Below are 25,572 nucleotides of genomic sequence, written 5' to 3' on the forward strand. Positions count from 1 at the left end.
ATTTACTTTGCGTCTGTACCTCCTGCACCTTTCCCACCTCAGCTCCTGCTGTCCTTTTCGGTTCGACTCAACACCTACGCCAGATTTAAAGCCATCATTGATGGTGGCTTGGTTTGGAAGAACCAAAAGGACCATGGCTGAACCCTAGTAGACGTGCGCACGTTTGCGGCCAGTACCCCATCTGGCCACCTAGGATACCCAATGGGTCATCTGGAGCCTTTTCAATGTTTTCTTTCTTTTTACTATATCGGTGCGTTGCTTAAACAGTTATGGTGTCTACCTTGCCACGCTGAAAACACAAATACTCAGTCACAAAAAGCTCCCAACACACAGAGCCGATCGTCTTTGGCCACGTTTTCATTCACTTTTTATTTTATAAAAAGAAAACCCTTTCTGAACCCGCCTCACACGCAGAACGGGACAGAGTGTGACGGGTGTGTGCACAATGTGTGTCTGTCCGTCGTCTCCTCATACATCACAGGAGGATCGGTACCATATACGCTGCATGCATGCAGGACTGTGTACAGTTTAGCAGTATGCGGTCTCTCCGTCCTCAGTCCCCTCAACCTTCCATTTCTCTCTCTGAGGCTCAGGGTCCATGGGAGCTTCCCACGCATGCTGCATCCACCGATATTTTGGCACAAATAAAGCAACAGTGTCCCAAATGCGTCAGCAGGCAATTTCTTCCAATGTCCCCAAGGTAGCCTGCAGCGGGACAGTCACAGTGTGGCTAATGGTTTCCGAATGGTTTGGCATGGTGTCACAGGTATTCTGCGGAGAGGAGATACAGGCCGTCATTTCACTTATTCAGCCCAACCACAGACAAATCTCTGATTTTATCATACTTCCCGTTCACATCATCTTGGAAACTGTCAGAAATATGGAGGTATAACGGGAAAATGGACATAGATTGTCCAAAAAAGTTTACATAACTTTGGAAAACACCATATCTTTGCCATTCTGTAAATCGGCACCAAGTTAACTTCCTGTGCTATAATACACCAAAGGATGACCTCAAGTGCCCCAACAGCGTAGGCTTTCAGGATCTCCTTACACAAATATACACAGACACAGCTGTATCCATCAGAGGAAAGGGCATGGATTGGTCACCTCTGCTCTTCTGAAATGAAGCAGGACACATGACCTTTAGGTCGTACTCCAATCTATGAATCCCACCAGGGCCACCATCTAGGTGACTTCAATCATTCAAAGTTTTCATAGGCAAATCTCACCAAATCCTCTGGACGACCTCCCTCCTCGTTCTCCTTTCCAAGAAGATCCAGAAGCTTCTCTTTGATCAACTGCAAACCACCAAGAGACCAGAATGTCATCACAAAAACTCAATATCACTTTGCCATGACATCATTTTCAATAATTTACCAACGTTTCACTTTACTTTGATCACTGAACTAGAAAAAACTATGCCAAGAGGTCTTTTTTTTTCCACCGAACCTCATACCTCCACTCAATGGAATAGTTTGTGAATTCCATGATAGCTCTACAGCCTTGTATACACAGACTAAGATATTTCACAACGAGCTTCAGAAGCTTAGGGGAGCCATGGATGCCGGTGTAAATTGCCGTTATGCACAATTACTAGAAACATAATGGAAGGATAGATCAATTTGAGGGACGAACAAACACAAGAAGCCAACTTCACGTAATGTCACCTGAAGAGGCTCCTGATGAACGAAGAGAGCTGATGTTACAGAAAGTTACATTTTCTTCCACTTAAACCTCTGATGCCTATTTCCCTTATCTTTAACAACCGCCGCGGAGGAAGTTCAAAGGGCTGAACAATTTTATTAGAGAACAGAGAAGTCATTATGAAATACCACAAAGGCCAATGTATTCGAGCTTTCGGGCGCTACAATTTTTTCCCCAACTTATATCAAACAGAGGGTGCGGAACTGAGACGTGAGAAAAAGGTCTTTATGATACGTGCTAAGTAGATTAAGCACAAAAAAGGTATCGTTGTATGCAAAATCAACCGAGGAATTGAGCAGTCAACCAGAAAGATTGTGTGATACACCCTAACTCCCTCTAGATTGTAAGCTCCTTTGAGACCTGTTGTTTCTGTCAATTTTATTATGTTATATACTACTTGCTATGTCCTGTCTACCCATCGTACGGCGCTACGGAATATGATGGCGCTATAATAATATAGTGAAGTATAACTTTAATTATGTTTGGAGCTTGTGTTTGCGCGCTCTCTGGACGTTGGGGAAAGTTATGACAGATACCCAACTTTTAAGGTTATTTAAAAATGACATTTTTCTTTAACATTGTAGCCAATTCACTGAAGAATCCTGGGAAATCGAGTAAAATTTGCACGGAAGGCCCTGAGCTTTGTCTTTAGAGAAGGAAAATATAAATCGGAATACCGTAAAACGTGGGACAAAAACAATAATGCAAGTGACTAGATTCAGTTAAGTTTATCTAAAATGAGATGTTACAATGTGTCTCCTAGATGAAGATCAACCTCCGCCAGTCAATCAAGAAGGAGCGGAGCTGTCTGTTGCCTTGTTTTCTGATCTCCGCTCAAGGACGCTGGAACCCACTCACACATACTTACGTCGGACCAGCCAAGGATAATTTGGTTTTTGAAACCAAATTTAGCCCGAGTTTGTAACAAAGTGTTCTTTTACCTACCATACAAAAGGCCATTAAAATCCCTGAGAAGGTTTTTCAGTCAGACAGAGAGGAGTTGATGAAAAGAAGAGGGCAGGGGAGTTAGAGATGTAGGAAAATGTAAAAAATAAACACGGGTACGAGACGAGGAATTAAATAACAGATTCACGGGAGAAAGGACGTGAACGTTTAATTATTTCATGCAAGTTTGAACTGATCTTGCCTGGTATCAAGGTCATAGTTTAAATTTGCATGTACGAAATGTAAAATGTTTTTACATTAATGAAGGTAAGATCGCAGCCGTCGGGTTTATTCATTAAATCCTGAGTGTTACGTCTGGAGGGCGCTTGTTCCCCTGTTTACGTTAATCTGCTCTTGGATGCGTTATCTGCATTATACACACAGTGCCTTGCATGGTATCCATATCATATCTAAAATAACATGTGTCATACAAGGAGCAGTATGTGTCAAGGGACCCCACAGGTTGTCCTCAAGACCCCCTAAAGGCGTGGTGGACCGCTGGCCATTATCGATCCATCCTCACTCGATCTGTCGCTCCAGCAGTACGGCCACTAGCTGTATATGCCCGGCAGCGCGGTTTGTAGCATGTGGCCTCACATATCCAGCCTGCAGCTTTGGCGGCCGCTGGCCTTAAAGTGCCAGGGCCGCCTTGTCATCCTAGTGCGGCCGTTTATGCAGAGCTAGTTTCACGATCTCCATGCAAATACCCATCTTGTTTCTCGATTCACCTGGGTGGAACGTTAATCCGAGTCACTGATTAAATCCTCAGGTTTATCCAGAAAATATACTGAAAACCTGATTGTTTGGAGGTCCTTGTAGAATAGAGTTGGGGGCTCCGGACCTGTACACAGAGCACGGAGGGTACTTTTATTTCATGTATTTACTACTCACCTCATATATGTAATCGAATAACTCCAGGATCGTCAGGATGCTGGCTCCTATGAAGAGCCCCATCTGTCCCCCTATATCCCCTATGGGGGAAAAAAAACACAGAAAGAGTCAAGAAATAAAAATAGGGAGGATATGCCGAGGGAAAGCAGCAGACTTCAGATATGCCCCGCTTTCTCTTCCAAGTCGAAGGGTAAATCTGCGTGGCGTAATGCATTCTGTGCTACAGGGAGTTATGGCACGTCATTATCATACTGCACAATTCTGCGATTTCTCCGTCTCTGTAAATCAGCGCGGCGCTTAACATTTCCAGGTAGGATGAGATAGAGTGGAGATGTGATAGAAACCTCCGTGCTGTCCTACATTAAGGGATTCAATGGTACAGAAGGGAGACATATTTCAGACAAAAGATAATGGCGAGGAGAGAAGGTTACCCTGAGAAACGCAAAATGTTATATCAAGGAAAGGACGGAATACGGCGTCTCAGACAAGCAGGCAGGACGGAATGCTTCGGGGGGGGATTTAAAAGAAATACTGCAATAATAAGAAAGAAATAATCGGCACATGGTACAGACTACCAGCCGAGATGGCAAAGCTCATAAGTCATATAGTATTATATTATGTATTCCATTCTAATTTGCTGAATAAATGCAAAAAATGCATTTTGATAGTTGGTGGACTCCAACGGAAGGACAGACTCACCTAGCAACCCGGCAACCTCATAAGCCTTTCTCTGTTCTATTGTTTCATAATTCAGGGCTTCGAAGAACACGTCAAGGACCAGAATATTCTCCCTGCAAATACACGAAATGTAGGCTGGGTGATGTTCAAACTCGGTGAGCGCAGATTCTCTGGGTCACACAGTCTGGATCTGACTCTTTCATATTCTACTCTGATTTAACGATATCTGAGCATCTAACTGCTGCTTTTCTGGTCTACCAAAGCTTAATCCCTGCTTTAATGCAGGTGACTTCATTCAGAACACATCTACTTTCTGAAAAGTCATTTTTCCATGGGAACCGCTATTAAAACCACTTAGTTGCACCACCGAGGAGTTCTTACAATAGAACCTTTGTGACGTACTATTAAAGTGTTAATATTTGAAGGATTCCATGGCCAACAAAGTTCTCATGTGTGCTGCGAAGGCATCATTCTCGGTTAATTCTACTCTGTAATGTGTGGTGAAGCTACGTTATTAAGTGTTGGAGGAGTTAAAGAGAGTCCCTCTGACTAGCAGTAGACATCATTCATGGTTGAATTCATTTGGACTTCAATGGAAACCCAACTTTCCTCCTGAAGAGTAATAATGTAATGGCAGGATATTTCTTCATAGACATTCTAATGCTGGCACATTCTCAACTCCTATTCCTCCTTCTTTTACACAAGGAACCTGAACCCTTTTATCTCTTAGAAGGAAAGCCCATGGACACTTTAAGAGTCGGACCATTAGAAAACCCCCTTCTTCTCTAGTTATCAACGTAGGGAACTTTTTTCCCTGCTATTTGACAACGTTAAATCCTTTCGTCAGTTGAAAGCACCAGAAATTTGTGATATAACTAGACTGTAGTAGGATCAAAATCAATATCTAAACTCTTTAGTTGTTCTGAATCCTTCTGTATTGTGTCTGAATGTAAAAATATAAATAAATCGATAACACTGACTCGTCTCTAAAGCCAGAACGTACATGATATATTTCTCGGACTTGTTGAATTTCTTCTCCAAATATTTGGTTGATGTCTTGCTCGGAATTTTCACCATGGAGAGTTCTTTATTGTATCTGGTGAGATTACATGGCATCGCGCATACACAATATCCCCCATCTTTCTCCGTCAGTAAACCTTTAAGAGACAGAAAGAGAGTGTAGAGAAGACGAGACTCTGCTCATTGGCTAACTTTTATATTCGGAGAGAGTCTTGCTACGTGAATGGGATGCTGAGGTTGTTACTATGGCAGAAGATGCTGCTGGGTACGGTTTGAATACCAAAAGGTACCCCTATGGCCACAAAGAGTTAATACATTATATTTGATTGCTCTTCAAGCTGTATGGATATCATGATCTATATTATAAATGCCAGCTACAGAAAGAACAAATGTTCGGCGGTATCATAAAGACAATGCATAGTGGAGGCAGATCATGTACAACTACAGAGTCCTGACCGGGTTTAATAAAGTGAAAAAACTCAGCAGAAGCAACACCACAACCTTGATACTTGGGATGCATTGAAGGAATTGTATAAACATTAAAAAAAAAAAAAAAAAACATATGTTTTGTAGTGCCGAGGGTTCTTCTGAGATCAGTAATGTGTATGGTGGGCACCATCTGAGTTTGATAGACATGTGGGTTGCGTGGTGCCGTGAGATTGTATTTGTTGAGTAGATGTTGTGTTAGGTGTGATGGTGGATTCACGCCGGACTGTTTAGGTGGCGTGTATTCTCTGTGGCAAAATTGGCACCTTCGAAGGTTGCGTGGTGCATGCGCAACTCACCAAGCGCGGGTTCTGCACACTCTTTGTACTGCTCTGGAGTACAGAATGGAGCATCACCTGGGAAAAGACATAGACGTAACAAAGAAACCTTCAAAAGAACATCTAATATAGCGTTCAGAATCAAGAACATTGATAAATGTATTGCCGATGTAGTAAGGGATCGAGTCTAAAATATTAAGGAGTAACAGACACCAGGGGAAGCTGCACAACTCGTATGCAAGAAAGTGATCACAAATCCATCGTTTGAATTTTAATTTAATGATCTGGTCTGAGGAACAATCACTTGTTCTGTGGAAATTGTGGTGACCATTGTGGATCTAAGGAAGCACGGAGATTTTTTTGGAAAATCATTTCTTCAGCTTAATTGGTTCAACCGAGAGGTGGGATAGCAAGCATTTGCCACCTGCCTGCCTTATAAGTGCCCCATACTCAATGTAGACCCCATCTGATGCTGGACTAACCCTCACTTCTTACCTGGCATATGCACCATTTTGCAGTTGCAGTTTTCCACAATGTATCTGGTTTCACAGTCGATCCTACAGGCCGAGATACTATAAACTGGGAAGAAATCAGAGCCCATGTCGGAGAAACGGCACACGCCCCAGGGAGAAGGAAGGTATGTGAGCTAGGAGAAGAAGAAAGAGAAGATTAGGGTTACGGAAAGAACAAGAAAAAAAAGGCAGAACAAAAAGCAGCAGAGTATCAGGAAAGAAGAATACCGAGGAGATGAGAGGATAGCTCAGGCTGGAGATACTGATGGGATGACCACAAGTCACGCTATGGAGTGGCTTTGGGCACATAAAAGGGAGGCCACTCTCTGCTCATTTTCGGTCATTCCTTGAACCAATGTCGAGGTTTAGAATCTTTTAAAATAATGTCCACCACAAGAAGGTCACCACAACCATGTATCAAGTGCAGCCGTACTTGGTTAGTAGTGTGTTCATTGGTCTGCTTCACAGCATGATGTCTTCTGCTGGTACACATCAACAGACCAATGAGTTAAAATGCCAATGTCGGGGCTAGGCTGGCCATTTTTCTTACAGTTGAGTCCCTCGTTAGGCACCATTTTACTTTTCTTTACAAATTTCCCCTACCTAGTCTCTCACTTTGAACATATAGTTCAGAGGGTTACGTTCTTATAGATCCAGGTAAATAACCAAGATAATCATTAGAGCAAATGTGATGGACACGCAATCTACCCACGGAATCAGCAGTGATCTATAAATACGCTACACTCAGAGCCCGAGAGCAGCAGGACACCTTTATTACACATCTTGTCCTTTCAGAAGAATTACTTTTACCCCCAAATTACTCCTATTAGTGGCAGGAGATGTATCTTGATCTTTAGAATCTTGGCACCGCATGAAATTCTACGGCCTGCGGATTAGAGTGTTATGTCATATGGTTTAATGGCAACAGGCATGGATGTGTTAATGTGGATGACACAATATCAAAGCTGGAAATAGTGTGGTTTCTCATATTGAACACGCCATCTTGGACCCACAACCACACAGACTTTCAAATATATATACAAGTATTTTCTATTTTAAAAATAAGTTGTATTTTATATAATATTCGCCCCATCAAGTCTGTAAAGACTCAAACCTTAATCAGTAGTTCGTCTCGTCTTTAGGAGCCGTATGCCTATCCCATGCATGCTTAAATTCCCTCACTGTATGACCCTCTACCACTTCTGCTGGGAGGCTGTGTCAGTCATCGCCCACCCTCTCAGTAAAGTAAAAAAAGTAAAGTAGGCTATAATGAAAGGACTCAGGTAATAGAAGAGGGCAGAAAAATAGTATAAATGACCTGGACTTCTAGTTGGATTTTAAAGGACACCACAAGGCTCAGAGGTAATAGATAATCAGATCGAACAAGCTTAATTAAGAAACAGTTTAATTAAGAGATTGATGACTCAACACAAGTGATAAGATTATGGGCAGAATAAAGACAGTGGCTGAAACTATACCTTGATATATATATATAAGTGTGTGTGTATGTATATATGTATATATATATATATATATATACATATATATTATATAATAAATAATATATATAATATTAATATTTCTACAGAGTTTATATATCACAGAAAAAGCCAGAATGCATTAAATTTGTATTTTTTTTTGGCCGCTACCGATACAGCTGCTAAAGCATCTATTTTAACGCCAGTTTAAACAAGACTAAAGTGTTTTAATTTCATGTATGCTAATTTATGCGCACATTTACTGTGGCTTAAACACACATTATTGTCCGCTTTATTGCAGTGGAGCTCACCCATTCTCAGCTCCATAGGAGAATCGGACAATAAAATGACCAAGGGCCAAAGTATCACATGGGACTCACAGAGACAGGAACGCAATTACAAGATCGTTCAGTGTGATTATTTTTAGGGTTTTATTTCTCTAATTGATCATCCATGAAAAAAAAAAACATATTGATTGAAAATAGAATTTGTGCTCTGCAGCTGCACAATCTCCTTAATAACAAGCATGTTTTCAAGATGTAAGAGGTGAAGAATAAGGCAAATGTAAAAATATGTAGTAGATAACTAGAACAAGCTTATTGCATAAGTTAGAAATGGTTGGCATTTACAAAAATCAAGTTTTAACTGTAACTGTAACGTGTTATCATTTTGTCTCTCACCCTTGCAAATGGTATGGTCCATCTGCTCTAAAATAAGGATGATGTAGTTGTGGTTACTTCTGGTGACATCATAACCCAGTGCATTTGCTCAGGAAAAGAAGAGTATAATAAATCTATTGTGATGGATACATACACTTCGTTCATTGCTCACTAGACCACCAGTGTATTTTTGTTTTCAAGAATATGGGACCCCAGAGCATTGTTGGGCATCTGGCATAGTTTGACGGAGCTAAAACTCTAAATTCAGCTTCTATCACAATATACCGTTCTGTGTCAGCTGCCTCACAAAGAATCTGTTATCAATGCATTATATGAGCATGTTTACCTTGTAACTTGATTGTAGCGAAGCCGCCAATTTAAATGCCAATTTGCATATGATTATATGCTTTTATCTGTTGTATTGTTGGGATAAAGCTACTTCTGTGGTTGAGTTTGTAATTCTATCTCCACAAACCCTTCATTCACGTCTCAGCTCTGTTTATTGTCATTCCGCTGATGACAATAATCAGATGTGCGTTCCGTAACTGCGTGATTCTATCGATTACTCGGAGTAAGAAACTGACCCGTAGATTTATCTGTGCCAGACAATACCTAAAAGCGATGTTTTCACGAGAGAATGGAGTAGCTCTTACAGGGAGAAATGGCTATAGCATGTACGTCGGATCAATAAACCTTTTGAAGAGAAACATCTCAGCACTTATAAGCTCTCTAACTTCAGACTGCATGATGTTAACCTACATTGAAGGTATGGGGAACAAAAATGTTATTGTCCATTAAGGAAAGCTAGAAGTTTAGAAAACACTATGGAGTGTTCACCCTGAGAGGTTTTACAAAGGGCAGATGCTTTTATAGACGCGGTTGAATACAAGTGTCACAATAACAAGCGGTTCATGGGCTACATCAGGTCCGGAGCACCGAGACTTAATGTTCCCTGCTTCCTTCCTTGAGTCTCCGTGACCGACAGGCCAACATACTAAGGTTCGAGTTTTCATTTGAGGCTCAGAAATCGCTTGAATTAACTCAAAACCACTGGCCCAGATCAAACAGCAGTTGAGTTCAACTCAACTGTCCTCAGGTTGCACTCAGTAGATGTCGAGCTGATGACCAAGTTGTTCAGTTGACTTGGTCGTTGAGTTGGTTCAAGGAGTTGGCGGTCTACTCCTGATGAGAAGAGCTAATTTGGTCAGGCTGAAGTCCTTCACTTTCACTCAAGTTGAATTTCTGTGACATTTTCATAGCAAATTGTTTTGAACTATGGTCGAGTTAAAGTCACTGTAATAAATAGACAAGATTTAGTCGATTCTTTTAAGTTGACCTGAGAAATTAAACTCAACTATCAACTCGACCTAACTCAACGTTTTGTGAATAGACCCATGGGTCTATTGGGGTGTAGTGGCACATGCACCTTTGGCTTAACCTAGGGTAGCGCCATCAGATGCCCCTCTGCACGCCTGTTCTTACTGCTGAGGGCTTTGTCTTTAAAGGATGTGTGGCACCAGGTGGAAATGAGCTATAGAGGCTTTGCCGATTTGGCACAGACCACCATTGTGTCAATGGGCTGTTGGGGAGATCAGTGACCTCCCTTTAACCGGCTCATTGAACAGTGGCACTAGAGGGACTGATCGTTCAAGTATCACTTTCCCCCTAATACTTGAATAAGGCATATACTTATACTTCTCGTTACTTTTCCGGTTTATAGTAGACCTTTCTTTATGGAGAAGACCATATCCTGGACCATATGATAGACACTCATTGAAGAATCCCCTTTCTCTTTTATTTTTCACTTTCCCATTTTTTTTGAACTTCTCAATAAGCCGCTATAAACCTGGGAGACCTGGCATATAACGACATGGTTACTTTTTTGATGCTGGAAATGCGATGCTTTCTACGCGTTCACCCCACTGACCAAATAAATGTTAACTATTTGGAATGTTGACAACAGATTGCTCTTCAAAGGACCAGCGATGCTTTGGGAAGTTATTAAAAATCATTGAATGGATCTGGATAGTGTCTGATGAGCCGTGATCAGAGATATGTTTGTTCTCCGGAAAAATCTATACAGTCTGCTGTGTCCAAATATCTTCACCGATAAAATAAAGCTTACAGGAGTCTAAGAGGAACGTGACAAATGAGTGGTTTGCAATCTTTAGTGTCTGGAAAGACGGTATTCTAGGGATGCTTCAGAGATGAAGGCTTAGTGACGGACAGCATGTGAAATATGAAAGAAATCAGATTAAAGGAATTTATATTAAAAGGCGAGCCCACGGCTGCAAACATTGGACTATTATGTGATGCGGCTTCCATCTATTTTGCAGAGAGAACAGTCTGAAAGGAGAAAGGACTGCTTGTTTCATGGAAGTCACAGAGTAGATCTGAAATGATGTCCCGATTAAGGGTTAATACATTGTTTATGCTTTTCTGGTCATATTTAAAGTTACCCATGAATGTTACATTAATTTGTACTGAAATTTGTTTTTTTCTCTCTTGTGGCCAACAAAAATCTTCATAGTGTAAATAATAATAAAAAATGGACCTGAATTATTCTTTGCTGTATAATAATAATAATAATAATAGTAATAATAATAATAAAAATAATACTGTTAAAAAATGGAATACTGGTCCGCAATTAGTAAATTAAATTGTTCCCATGACTATGTTAAATATCTGAACATTTAGTTTGACCTTTTTCCCTATAGCAATTACCATATTATTAAGTATCACCTGTGAGGACCCCCCCCCCCAAAAAAAAGACAGGCTGAGATGAAATGGAAGGAAGTTTTACCTTACTGAGAGGGTGGTAGTGAAGTGGAACAGACTCCCAGCAGAAGTGGTAGAGGGTAATACAGTGAGGGGAATTAAACATGCATGGGATAGACATACGGCTCCTGAATCTAAGACGAGACCAACGACTGATTAAGGTTTGAGTCTTTACAGCAGGAGAAACATGCAGACTAAACGGGCCGGATGGGGCCGATCTGCCGGCACATTCTATGCTTGTAATATAAATACATTTACTGTTCTGTGCATAATGTACTGGATACTTTTTCAATATACAGGCCCTGAAGGAATCTTTTAGAATTGAAATTCTTTTCCTATTAAATGTACTCCTAAAAGACGAGCGTTCTAATAAAAAAATGCAAAAAGTCTAAAAAGTCACATTCTTGACTGTCCCTGCCGCCTATTTATTGCGGTGTCAAACATTCCCTTCCTCGGACCCAAGGCTCATTATAAATCATCTTCATTCAACATAATTATTCTATTTATAAAATAATATAAAATTTTATTTAAAAAGAAAATAAAAATTCATATAAAAATCAAGATATGGTGGGAACGACCGGATAAAACACTCAAGATGGACAAATAATTAGCAAGGAATAAATCATCTTCCATCCGGGTGATTTGCATTGCTAATCAACGGCAAGTCCTGTCCTGCTGCCAAACCCGAAATGCTCTCAAGATGATATCAAACCAGCGCCTCGTCCTGCTCTACGTCCTTGAAGGCTGTCGTCGTGACCCCTGTTAGGCCGCGTGAAAGATATATGGCCGACACATTCAGATATAAACATCAATCACATAATATTACTGGTTGCCGAGTCTAACATTCCATCCTTTTTTTGTGCTTTTTAGCGGGGAAATAACTCGCTGTTTTATGACTCGGCCTCAAAAAATATATTTTTTATGGAGGCCACGGTAATTATCATGTGACGTGATGTCTCCCAGAAGAAGAAAAATGTGTTTCATTGTATCACAAAAATAATTTCAGGGAAATAATGCGTGGAATATATGTATAGCTAGGAGGAAAGAGGAGAGAGACGGGATACTTAAATACCGTATTGGCTCGAATATAGGCCGCACTTTTTTCCCCCACTTTAAGTCTTTAAAGTGGGGGTGCGGCCTATATTCGGGGTCTAGCGCCCGACGCCCGGGACATGCAGTCCCGGGCGCCGGGCAGGCAGCAGGGTTAGGATACAGATCCCCCGCAGCGGTGCAGGGGACCTGTATCCTACTCTCTGATACGCTCAGACAGCCTCCCCTACCAGCACTTCCCACGGGGGGGGGGTGCCGGCACGGGAGGTTGTCTAAGCGCATCGTGCGTACCGTCCGCACGATGCGTTTTACCTCTGCCCACCCCCGACTTACCGGAGCAGACTCCCGGGTGTCTTGCGGGGCCGGCGGGGGGCATCTACGCAATACGCGTATGCAACTTCCGGTACCGGCACCGGAAGTTGCATACGCGTATTGCGTAGATGTCCCCCGCCGGCCCCGCAAGACACCCGGGAGTCTGCTCCGGTAAGTCGGGGGTGGGCAGAGGTAAAACGCATCCAGGAGGAGAAACGTTACAACACAAGAAGCTCAGAGATTGAAGGAAGCCCAACTTTACCACGAGGGTGGTAGATAAGAAGGACAGCCTCCCTGCAGATGTGGTGGAGGCTAATACAGTGAGGGTATATATATATATATATATATATATATATATAATATATAATGCATGGAAAAGGCATTTGTGTGTTTTTTATAACGTTCTTCCAGTTCCTCGCTTCTTTAATGGCAGCAACTTAACCCCTTAACCATCTCATTATTTCATGTCGCCTTCCACAATGACAGCCCCTTGTGTGTGTGTGTGTCAGCTCTTCAGTCTGCCTGAAGACTCAAAGAAATATATCCGACGGAGGCTAATTATTGCTTGTGACACAAAATCCCCCGACGTATGGATAGGCTTTGTTGTTTCGCAAGCAACAGCCTGTGTACCGATGAGAGTGAACTCGAAAGAAATCAGACCCTCGTGGTTATAGATAGGTAAATATGTTGATTAAATTAGGACGCCAAGTGGTGAGGCTGAATACTCAAACTACGAGCAGGTTCGGGTTAATTTATGTGCGAAGCCAAGGGAGGTAAATCCCTGAAGATCCTCAAGCCCATAAATTATGTATATAGGAAGCCATACATATATATAGTTTTCTCCTTCTTGCCCAATAAGGACGGAGAACCTTTAAGAGGAGCCGAGGCTGTCAGCTGTTGGCATAACTAACTTCATTATAACTTCAACGACGTCTTGCTCTTGCTATTTGTCTGTGTTTTGGACATATCTGGTTTAAAAGTAATTCCCTGTTCTACCTCGAGGAGCTCCGATACATGGCTGAATGAGGCAGGACCAACTTCCTGTCCGGAAGTCCCTCCCCTCCCCTTACAAAAGGCTGCCTTAACCAATCAGAAGCCATCAGCGACCTGACAGCGATATAGTAACTTAAACATGATTCCCGTAGCATTCATAAATGTTTTAAGATGAGTGTAAATACCTTTTGTACTTGGAGAAGTAACAAGCCCGTTGAACACGGCGGAGAGCGTTTTTGTAGCGATGGTCGCTTTCCAGCTGGACAAATGCTGAGAGCGAATATCTCAACGTTCTGTCCTCAGTCCGTTTCTAAATTGCGTATAAATGTCCTTGAAGTTATAATTAAGAGAATGGTTTACATTTTTGCTGATGATCTAAAACTACGGAATGTAATAAAGTGAAACGCACTGATTGCTCTCTGCGGAGGGATTCGGCCCAACTGGACGGAGGAAAAGACGACCCGTCAGCTTATTGAGTTTAGTGGATTGTCTTGGAGTATCTCAGGCTGTCTGACGCGTGTCGAGGTGGCAAGGAGGCTGAAGCATTAAGTTTCTTTAGCAAAAGCACCAGGTGGGGGGAGCATAGATACGTAGAGGGTATTTTAGACGTAGTTTATCGTAGAGAAGCCACTACAGCAGGTGGAGATGGCTCTGTCTGAAAGGGTATAATGTGTGTTTATGGTTTATTGTGTACATAGGCTGTTGGTGATCAGGCCCCTGGGAATTGGTGCAGTTGAATGGACAGGGAGCATGTATGAGTGTGGGTGAGCGCTGTATGATTGGAGTATGTATATGTGTGTGGGGGGTCCCGAGGGTTAAAGGTTGCCATCTTTGCAGCTCTCAGGGCTAGCGCTGATAGGGACGGTGGCAGGGGAATCCGTGAGCTTTTTTTTTTTTGCTGAGGAATTTTTACAGGGCCTCCGTCTGTTTTTGTAAACTTATAATTAGCTGTTATAGCTGGATAGTGTTGACCGGTGCACGTGGCTTGTTTACTGCGACTTGTCGTTATTATTTCTTATAGGTGGCTGAGCTTAACGCTGCCCTACTTCGCAACAAGATCGGGAAGACAGAAGAAGACCCATCACCATCCACTCCACTGGTCTACGAGAAGAGGTCGCTGGCCGAGAAACTGGCCACCTTCTCAAACTGGGCCATGATTGCAGCGCTTGGACTGGTTGTGGTCGCATGCGTCGCCTGCTGTTTCTTCGTGAGAGGTTTAAAGAAACACGCTGATAAAATCCCATTTGGTAAGATCCTGAAAGCTTACAGCAAGCAACGACGAGGAGGAAGAGGAGGAGGAAGACGATCTAAGAATGGCCACCCACGATGGGACTTGACCCTTGTTGTGTAAAGAACCAGATCCTGAAAGTTTTCAGCAAGCAAGGCCAGGAGGAGGAGGAGGAGGAAGACGATGAGGACTAAGAATGGCCACGTAGGGAGGGACCTGATCGAGCCTTAAAACCACCCAAAATGTATATATTTCCTTGTTGTGTAAATAAAATAACCAGATCCTGGAAGCTTATGGCAAGCAAGGCGAGGAGGAGGAAGATGGGCGGAGGGGTAAGAACGGCCATGCAAGGAGGGACTTGCTTTAACTATTAATCCTTACAATCACCCAAACCGTGTCTTGTTTTCTTCCCAGTTCTGAATATAATCCTCTGTATCCATACCTTTGAAGTCTCATTATCTTATTTTCTTGTGTGGCAGCTAAATTACTGTTTAAGAAATCACGGTATCAGTAAAAAGTAAAAATCACCGTTCTCTTTATCAGATGATTAGAAGAGGTTAATATGTAATAATGGTGAAATCAGCATCATGCTGATTAGATTACTTATCCCCTCCGCTACCAGAATACAGAAACTTACATTACTTTGGGCACTATGCATTATACAATCTCAACGTATGGATGCATTTCACAAAAGTAATACATAAATTGGGCATAAAAGGCCTTTTATATTCAGGGTACAAAATGTATTGCTTTACAGAAATGTATTGCTTTACAAAAAGATACATTAACTTAAAAGCATATAAACCGCCACCAGGTCGACTCCCATTTCGGCCCCCGTCTAGTCTGCCTGCTTCTCCTGCTGTAAAGATTCAGGAGCTGTATGTCTATCCCATGCATGTTTAACTCCTCTCACTGTATTACCCTCTACCACTTCTGCTGGGAGTCTGCTCTTTTTCCCTACCACCCTCTCAGTTAAAGTAAACTACTCTGTATAATTATTACTAATACTGCAAAACATACACATTGTTGCATCGATCTGTGGCAAGTGAAGTGACATCAGCAGGAGAGGACGGGGCTTACTAATACCCATCATTATATATTATGAGTGTAACAGTAATTGGAAGCTCTGTTTCTTATGATGTCATCTGCTGGTTCCTCAGTCTTCAGATATTGGGTACCGGCAGGCCTGGCTTATGGTCACATTTAAAGCCGACAGCGTACAGAATGACAGATTATTCTTGTTTTACACGGCTATGAAACGGCCGGCTTACATCCCACTTTTCAGCAGATAACGGTGTTTACCCATCAAACAGGTGATGCTATCGCCTACGAACGAACATCCAAGAGAACTTAGCATCATTTTTCAAGCAATACAAAAGTCAAACATATTATCGTCCATCTAGAAGCTGCCAGACGGTAAATGTCACACGCGTCAACCTCCCGGCAAAGCCTCCGAATAGTTTTAAGTATTTGACATTGTATCTATCATGTAGAATTTGGGGGAAAAAGTCAAGTAAAATTGGTGGTTGGTCTTCCCCATTAATATTTAAAGTACCATTACACTTTCAAAATGACTTTTTCTTCCTACGGGAATGCATTACTTTTAAGCTAGTTTGGTAGAAGTCTTAGTTGAGTTGCGTGATGACATCATCGGTGAATCTCATCAGAAATACCCTTGATCTCTGAAAATTCCAAAAGAGAATGAATAAACTAACTTTGATATCCATAGGACAAGCTGAAGTTAAAATGTAGTGGCTCTTTGACCACACTGGAGGTTTCAGCCTACGCCATATCACTGACAGATGCAGTAGGTGTTAATATTAGACTTGTGCATTCGTCTTCGGGCGAACATGGAAACGAACACGAAGAGTGCGTTTTCGTGTTCGTTCCGAAGACACGCCGAAGAGAAGACGGCGGCGGTAAAACGTAGGCGAAGACGAAGACACACACCACGAAGATCTTCGTGATTGTCTTCGTCTTCGTCTACCATTCCCCCCCCTTCATCTTACCTTGTCTTGGCGGCATCGCGGCAGTTCCCGGAAGTGGAAATCCGCAGGTTCGCCGTCACGGGTTACAGGGCAGTGCGAATGAGCCTATTGGTCGCCTACAGGGACCTCCTCTGGCATCAACCAATTGGTTGATGCCAGAGAAAGACCCTGCAGGTGACCAATAGGCTCACTCGCACGGTCTTTGTAGCCCCTGACAGCGAACCTATGGATTTCCGCTCCCGTTAACCCCTTCGATGCTGCGTTATCTAACGCAGCATCGAAGGGGTTAACGGGAGCGGAAATCCATAGGTTAAAGGGCCGTGCAAGCGACCAATAGGCTCACTTGCACGGCCCCTTAACCCTTTAAAAAAGTTAACCCCTAACTAATTGAACAGGGAGGGAGACCAGTGGCATCGGCAGTGCCGATGCCACTGGTCTCCCTCCCTGTTCAATTAGTTAAATGTCCGTACGAGCGACTTTATTGGTCGCTCGTACGGACATTTAACCCGACACGGACTAACTAATTGAACAGGGAGGGAGACCAGTGACATCGGTCTCCCTCCCTGTTCAATTAGTTAAAGACCAGTGGCATCGGCAGGGCAAGTTGCAGCTGCAACTTACCCTGCCGATGCCACTGGTCTCCCTCCCTGTACAGAGTTAAATGTCCGTACGAGCGACTTTATTGGTCGCTCGTACGGACATTTAACCCCGCACGGACTAACTAATTGAACAGGGAGGGAGACCAGTGGCATCGGTCTCCCTCCCTGTTCAATTAGTTAAAGACCAGTGGCATCGGCAGGGCAAGTTGCAGCATTGGGGTTTTAAAACCTCAATGCTGCAACTTACCCTGCCGATGCCACTGGTCTCCCTCCCTGTTCAGATAGTTAAATGTCCGTACGAGCGACTTTATTGGTCGCTCGTACAGACATTTAATTAATTGAACAGGGAGGGAGACCAGTGGGATGTGCCGGGTAAATTGTAGCATTGGGGTTTTAAAAGTCTGCACGAGCGACCAACAGAGTCGCTCGTGCAGACTTTTAAAATCCCAATGCTGCAACTTACCCAGCAGATCCCGCTGGTCTCCCTGTTCTATCAGTTAATAAATGATAGAACAGGGAGACCAGCGGGATCTGCCGAACAATTACGGCACCAGGAGTATAACAGTCTGTACGAGCGACCCTATTGGTCGCCAGCAGGGGGCTCGTCTGCCATCAGCCAATGGCAGACGAGCCCCCTGCTGACGACCAATAGAGTTGCTCATACGGACATTTAAACTCCTGGCGCCAGAGCGGCTTTAACTCCGTTTTAACCCCTTAACCGGGGAAAACGAAGAAAACCCGAACACGAAGAATGTCCGCGAATATTCGCCCGAAGAGAAGACAGGACCAGGCGAATATTCGCGGAATACGAAGTTTTTTTTTTTGCCGAAGACGAGCACGAAGACGAACACGAAGAGCCCCCTGGTGCCCAAGTCTAGTTAATATGTGCATCGGTCCTATGTAAACATGATTTGGCTAATGAGCACTCAAACAGAACCTTCATTAATGATACATTAAGCTCTCATGGAAAAAAGCAGTGGTTTACAAGCTCTATCGTTGTCTGAGGCCAGGTGGACCCATCAGTCTGCATACCCAGGTCAACAGAGTCAGCAGCTAATGGAGAACATCACAAGGAATCATGATAAAACAGACTAAAATTACAGAGAAGTGTGTTATTACCCTGGACAGGAGGAGGGTTATTTGGTGAATTATAGGGACATTTGGGGTACCTATGCTACCCTTAGTAAAAAGCATTAGGAAAAAACCCAACCATACTAAAGGTCACCCATTTCCATTAGAATCCCCGGTGGGATTGTTGGATCTAGAACTCCTCTTTCAATTAACCTGGGACTAAAACCTAAATGTGTGGAGCATCGTGGAGCATACAATGTGTGCCCATAGAATCCTTATGCATTGGGTATACATACAGAGCAATGAGGAGCTTCACCAAAATCCGGCCAGCATGATATAAAGATGTTCTTGGTCGGGGGCCGATTCAGATATCTTCAAACAAAAATTTGTACATGAAGATATCCAACTGAAACTGTAACATATACACTAAGAACTGTATCTGTGTTGATGGCGGTCGGCACCAGGACAGGCATTTCTTAATTCAACCACAGGTATAGGGGTTATGTAGAAAATGCAACTTCCGTGTTAAATTATAAAAGTGAAGCAATAGTTCTTAGTTGCTAAGGCAATTGCTCCACATTTACAACATTGCACAAGAATTGTTCTTCACACTCAGTCCCTGGTGTTTTTCATTGTATGGTTAAACCGTTTGTCCTGTATATTAAGAAATATGTTCTCTGGCAATTCAGCAGAACGCGTTGACTCGAAGAACATCAATTTTGCCGACCAATCACAATTAAGCTCTAATAAATATAACCCTGGTTCTAGATCTCACCTTGAGACAGCTAAAGCTAGTCAGGAACATATATTGTACTGAATACAGGAGCAGACAGATGATGACAGACATTAAGCCACGTCCAGATGGCATCTCATAGAGCGCTATGTATGTTATATTCACAGGTCTTGTAGTCTAAGAGCAGCTGTAGGGTCGCTGTTTCCAACTGCAAGACTGCATCATGAAGATAAAGAAGAGCGAGGAGCTAATGGGTTCTTAGGGAGTACAGCGAGTGCCTCAAGGGCAATATGGCTGAGCCAAGTGGGTAATGACTCTTGTTATACAGAATTACCAGTCCTCCGTTCCAACGTGAATGTGCAGTAATCAGGGTCCTATGATTTGCTCCGTGTTTCGAGCTTAAAATGAGCATTCTGCCATCCGGGACTCCGGGAGAATGTTTCTGCGCCATCTGGGCTTGTGTTTCTATATGAATTGTTTTGTTAACCTCTCAAAGAGAAGCTGTTAAATCAAAGCTGTTCTTTTTTTCCCGGTTTTCACCGATCCTAATTGCCGAGGACCATCCGTGCTTTTCGAGGGTCATTTGGAAATCCCCCCCAAAAATTAAAATAAATAAAACAGAAGACACAACGAGACATTTGGGAAGTCTGGGTTCTGTCCAGAAATTCCCAATCATTCTTCTGTTATAACAAACGTTGGCTTTCCACTGGAATCTATGAAAAATTAGCCTTGTAAAGTTATTCCAAGCCACGGAAGGCGGCGATTTACAATTCAATTTGGGTAAATGCAAAGTGCGTGGTATATTTCACTGGAACAAAAGCTTGACTTCTTTTCTTTTTTTTAATCCCTCTGCTCTATATATCCTCTATTTATATAGTTGCAGGCATTTTAACGGTATCCCAGAATGCTCCGTGGCATTTTGTGTAGTTGACATATAGATATTTCTGTGCCGGCTCTCTGGTATGATAATTCCTGGAGTATATTATTCTCCAATGAACACAATCTAGCGGCAGGGAGGTGACTTCTACCTGTCATCTTGTCTCTTACCTGAACGGAGCGTTGGTTTCAATGATCACAGATCAGTGAGCATCGCCCTTTGTATAAATCAATTGGGTAACGCGGCAATTAGTCAACTAAAAAACTGATTTCCCGACAGCCAGTGCTCAGTAATTGATGCCGGGGAGCCCCGCTGTGCTTCCTGGTAAACATGCCGCGGTACGTACGGCTATTAAGGCAGACGGTATTTTTCATGTAATATTTGCATTTTATCCATATTATAATGGGGGGTCTATTTTATCATTAAATGTCTGCCTTCTTTTTAAATGCTATTGCTAGAGACCTTTCTGTCCACCACTAAAGGTTAAAGGGTAGTCGCGACAGGGCTCTTGGGCACAAGGTAGGGAAGCTTGCTAAAACTGGGTTATAAGTAACGCTTTTGGCTGCCTACTTTAGTATATTATTATATTGAATTAGGGTTCCTTATGGAGCTGTTGGCTCCAGGGCCGGGCCATCATAAGAAATCTTGGGGCCCTACTACCGCCGTGCTCTCTCATGCTCCCCTCAAAGCTCAGAAAGTGCCCACCGGGCCCCATAGAGACCATCTGGGCCCCAAAGCCTACAAGGGCCTAGACATGAGTAGAAAGCCGAGTTGAGGGAGGCCTACACTAATTGCCACCCTCTGATGGCAACCCTACTTCAAGGAACATATCAGGGTTGCCGACCTTGCATTGCCACTCTTCTTATAGGAGAACGTACTGTACGTGTGTGAGAATTTCTTTGGGGGTTATTAATAAACTGCCACACCCTGAGCATCGGGGGCAAATCCACCAAATATGTCCTTCTGTTGTTGAGCAATAACTGGCCTGGCTTCATTGCATCTATCTAGTGTTGCTACCTTTTGCGGAGAAGAACACCGGACGCGGAATACTACTACTACTGTAGCTTTTAGTCATTTAATGCAATAACGTTCAGGTCCCTTTTATTCTTCTGCATCATCAAGATCACCTCAGGACCTCATCAGCCACGTTAGATGTTTTAATTGATTTTGCGGTCATCATTCATGTGTTTGACGGACAGGCTGTATAAAAGGAGAGACGGTAATAAAGTGACATCATAACCAGCCATGATACCCAATACACCGCATGGAAAATTCTATCAGACAGGGTCAGCCAAGTCTTTCTTTTCTGTAACCTTGTTTAATCATCTGCCTTCTCTTTTTAACTCCCTTGGGGGGGAAAAAGTAATCAATAGGTCAACACCAAACCCACCACGGTCAATATCGGATCAATCTGATCTGAACTTTAGCCGGTAAAGTCTCTAACACAAACGTTGGCTTGATATGTTAATCACCAGCTAAGCATTTGATCCAAAAGGGAAATATGGTCAATACTATGAAACAAGAAAAAAGTAAAATAATCCATTTTTGAGACAATTTTGTTTTATTTCTATATCACGGCTGTGAATGTTAAAAATAGGAGAAGTGAGGTCAAAAAGAGGACTATCAAGTGTGACTCCTTAAGTGCCTAAAAACAATGGGAGTTAGGTTTAAAAAATGGTGCCAAGGTAGAAGAGTGATCTTATTGCCATAGCAACCACCAGGATCAGCAGGACCACACCATTGGTTGCTATAGCGATAAGGCACTTTTCAACCTTTACTCCCAAATCGTGTTGTTGTTTTTTTTGCATATACATGGAAAACAAAAATAATAAAGGAACCAACCCTTTAGATCTGCTAGGGCCTGGAAACTTTTACACATACATTTCTGGAGAAATGAATGTATGAGTAACATTGTTCCAAGCAGTCGCTCGGGTGAATCCGTTCCTCTATAATCATAGACTTCGACTATTTTGGAACGGTTTAAATCCCATCTTGCAGATCATTAGCAATGTCTCCTTTTTTACGGAAAGGATTGTTTACTTGTAATAATCACGGCAGGGAGGCGCAGAACTCAATAAAAGTGAACGTTTTGCCAAGAAAAGACAAATTGCAATGAGCGTCCCCGTCTGAAAGCGCAGACAGCCGCATCCTCCTCTCGCTCAGACTTCGTGCCACACAAAACAAGCACCATGATTAGTTGCTGTCGGCGCTTTGCCTGCACGGCCAAGGCAAGCAATCCATCACTGCGTTAGTCTCTAGCTGTACTTTACTTCTATATCAACTGAGGACAGACACCTTGTCCTCAGGTACCCGGGTAATGCCACCTTAAAACCCAAAAATGAAGGTGGACCTATCACCATACCTTTCTAAATGAGCTGTCCCTGAGACTCTTAAAATATTAACCCTTTAATAGCTTGTCGTGACGATGCCTCTAACGCCAGAAAACTTCTCTTGTCACTATTAAAAGATGCACTTAATTGAGTCACCTGGATTCAAGCAGGGATATCAACCATAACACACTATTGGCAAAGCACCATTTGGGAGTCTTATATATGATCGCAGCGGGGGAGAATAGTCAGCTCCAGACCTCCCACACCCTGCGACCCTAAAACGTGAGTTCACCAGTATGCCTGCCACTCAAAACAACTTTGTGTTAATATATTTAACCCTGGGGTCCCAAATCCCGTTAACGAGCCGAACCCTGTCCCTAAAAGCGTGACAGAGGTAGAGCTTGGTGGGACAGCCGGATAGAAATAGCAAAATCACGACTGTCCTGTGCAAAGCGGGGCGGTTGGAATGCATGAAAATGCGTAACCTTGCTTTTATAATACATCGTCATTTTGAATTTTTTTTCTACGGGAAGTAGAAGCAAGAATAAAAGCACCTACTTAATCTTTTCAAGGAGATCATCTGTTTTAAGCCTGGACTCTTGGTTATAAAATAAAATATATATATAAAATTCCACGAGATTCGGCAACTTTAAAATGAACCTTATTGCATGAAACTATCAAACAATGATTTTTTTTTTACAAATTATTAGTTATAATGTCACTTTGTACAGAGCTCATTCTTAGGATCATACAGATTCTTTGATATGCAAAGAGTCTCTGCACTGTGAGAGTTTGACGGTTGCGCCGTTAAAGAAAAAAAAAAATCAATAAAAAATGTAATTATGCAGATTCAGGATGGAGGTGGAAGCTGGAACATTCACCTTAGAATTGCTCCGTGGCCTGCGCCTTGGTATCCACGGCAATTGCATCAATCAATGGCGAACGGCGTTCATTTGCAATCCATTTACAAATAGCGAAGGAATGACATGCTAATATAGAAATGATGGAGTTCTTTCCTTCTTGGTACTGGATTCTCATTAAGCTCTTGGGGCTTAATTTCTCATAGTCTCCGCTCAGCCATGAAAAGGTTAAATGTCAGATCCCTCTCTCCATTCCAAGTTTTTTTTTTTTTTTTTGGTATTTTATCCTTTATTTTTAAACTATGAGAAAATGCTGTACGCTCTTTTATAACTCGAAATAAATAAATAAATATTGCATCATACATTATAATTTTAATAATAATTGTAAAATATTTAATAATTAATTATTTTAAATAATAATTTTAAATAATTGTCTAATAAGATTTTTTTTTTCTAAATGTATCAAAATTGTTATCTTAAAAAAAAAGATGTGGTTAATGTTGAAAGATTTTGGAAAGAGTTGGCTCCAGGCAATAGATTTCTAAAAACATAACTGATTTGTTCCAAGTGTTATGAGAGAGGAATATTCCCCAAATTACATCACATTACATTTATTTATAAAGCGGCAGCAGATTCCGCAGCGCTGGAATAGGGAACCATAGCGAACGTGAAGTTTGGCCACATTGAGCTACATCATGGATATCCATGGTTGAGGCACCAAGATGGCAGCATAAAAATATTTTGACAGTTACCAAAGCAAAATGTTAGATGTACTGTTAATTACTAAATTATTTCAATTACATGCAAAGCACACAGGGACAGATTCATAATTAGGGGTCACAATACTAGATTTTGGTGTTTTGCATGGTGACTGTTCTGATTTGGCTCCCAAAATGTTCTTTACAAGAAGCTCCGTAGAAATAAATATTACAATTCTCTTACCCTCTGCTCTTGAGTTGCCACGAAGGTCTGGAAGCCTGGGGCCACGCCAAAACCAAGCTCTTGGATAAAAGGGGGCTCAGACTGACTGTGTATTTGGACTTTTACCCCCGCCTCAAAAGTCGTTTCTTCTGCAGAGAAAGAAATAGAAAGAAGTAACGTAAAATTCAGAATATTATCAGAACTTGATGGATTTTAATGACCTAGGAACACGTTTTTACGCGAGGAACCGCTGAAGAACGTGTATAAGACTGGACCACCTGCATGAGGTGACCTTGAACATTCATATTTCTAGACATACAAAGCTGAAGAATATCCAGATACTCTATCAACAAAAGATAACATTATATACCTCTCAGAAACCGCATGGAGAAATCGTGCGGCTCCTGATGCTGGCCAAGACAGACACGAAGAATGTCCAAGGGGCTCTTGATTTGGTTTGTTATCAGAACTTCTAGAATATCAAAAGTATCCATAATTGGCTTTCGTGTTTAATTCCATTGGTATTGTTGTTGCCAACAGAATAACTGCACAGAAAATAGACAAATACGAAATATATTCTAGTGCAGCGGTCGAGTCTTTATTATGTGTTAGCAAAACAAAAGAGAAAATAAAGTCGAAGGAGTCCAGAAGCATCTCACAGACTTTCGTGAAGGCTTTATTGTAAATCCATACGGAATGAAGTACACGTACAAAATCGAAAAGAGAGATGGCTTGATGCGTTTCGCACCTTAGTGTTTGGTCATTATTACGTGTTAGCCTTACAGGTTAAAATATTTGGCGATAGTAATGCACACTTTAATAGGTCAAGGAGCTCTCTACCAAATTGGAGTTTATCTAAGACAATCAAGAGGTTTTGTTTAACACAAATAAATTACATTAAAATGCAGCAACAGGCTCGCTCACATTTGAGTCTTTGATGCATAGCAGAGATATGCCAGTTTATTTACATAAAAATCGTAATAATGCCATTCTTATCATTTATGTGATTATTTCTTAGACTCGCCCCCGGGAAGACGTTCTAATAACATTAAGAAGGAGCTCTGGGTTTTGTATGTAGGAGGGAGATGACCCCTTAGGGGTAAGGAAATATCTGCAGAGAGGGAAATGAGATAAGGATGAGAATGGTTGAAGGAGGCGAATCAAGGGTCTCAAGGAGG

The 25,572-nt window shown here is 42.1% G+C and overlaps 1 protein-coding gene across 2 annotated transcripts in view; it reads right to left on the minus strand.

The window, feature by feature from the left end:
* Positions 1-350: 350 nt before the first annotated feature.
* The window catches only part of ASIC2 (acid sensing ion channel subunit 2), a 120,241-nt gene continuing 95,019 nt past the window's right edge, over positions 351-25,572 (minus strand). For both annotated transcript variants that reach the window (XM_053454107.1, XM_053454106.1), the window contains exons 3-10: positions 24,416-24,543; positions 6,501-6,651; positions 6,027-6,083; positions 5,225-5,378; positions 4,243-4,334; positions 3,544-3,623; positions 1,233-1,301; positions 351-771 (exon numbers count right to left, since the gene is read on the minus strand). In XM_053454107.1, the coding sequence (XP_053310082.1) occupies positions 670-771; positions 1,233-1,301; positions 3,544-3,623; positions 4,243-4,334; positions 5,225-5,378; positions 6,027-6,083; positions 6,501-6,651; positions 24,416-24,543 (833 nt within the window). In that variant the 3' untranslated portion in view covers positions 351-669. The remainder of the gene's footprint in view (positions 772-1,232; positions 1,302-3,543; positions 3,624-4,242; positions 4,335-5,224; positions 5,379-6,026; positions 6,084-6,500; positions 6,652-24,415; positions 24,544-25,572) is intronic.

The sequence above is a fragment of the Spea bombifrons genome, chromosome 13 (assembly GCF_027358695.1).
Source record: "Spea bombifrons isolate aSpeBom1 chromosome 13, aSpeBom1.2.pri, whole genome shotgun sequence".
Classification (NCBI taxonomy): Eukaryota; Metazoa; Chordata; class Amphibia; order Anura; family Pelobatidae; genus Spea; species Spea bombifrons.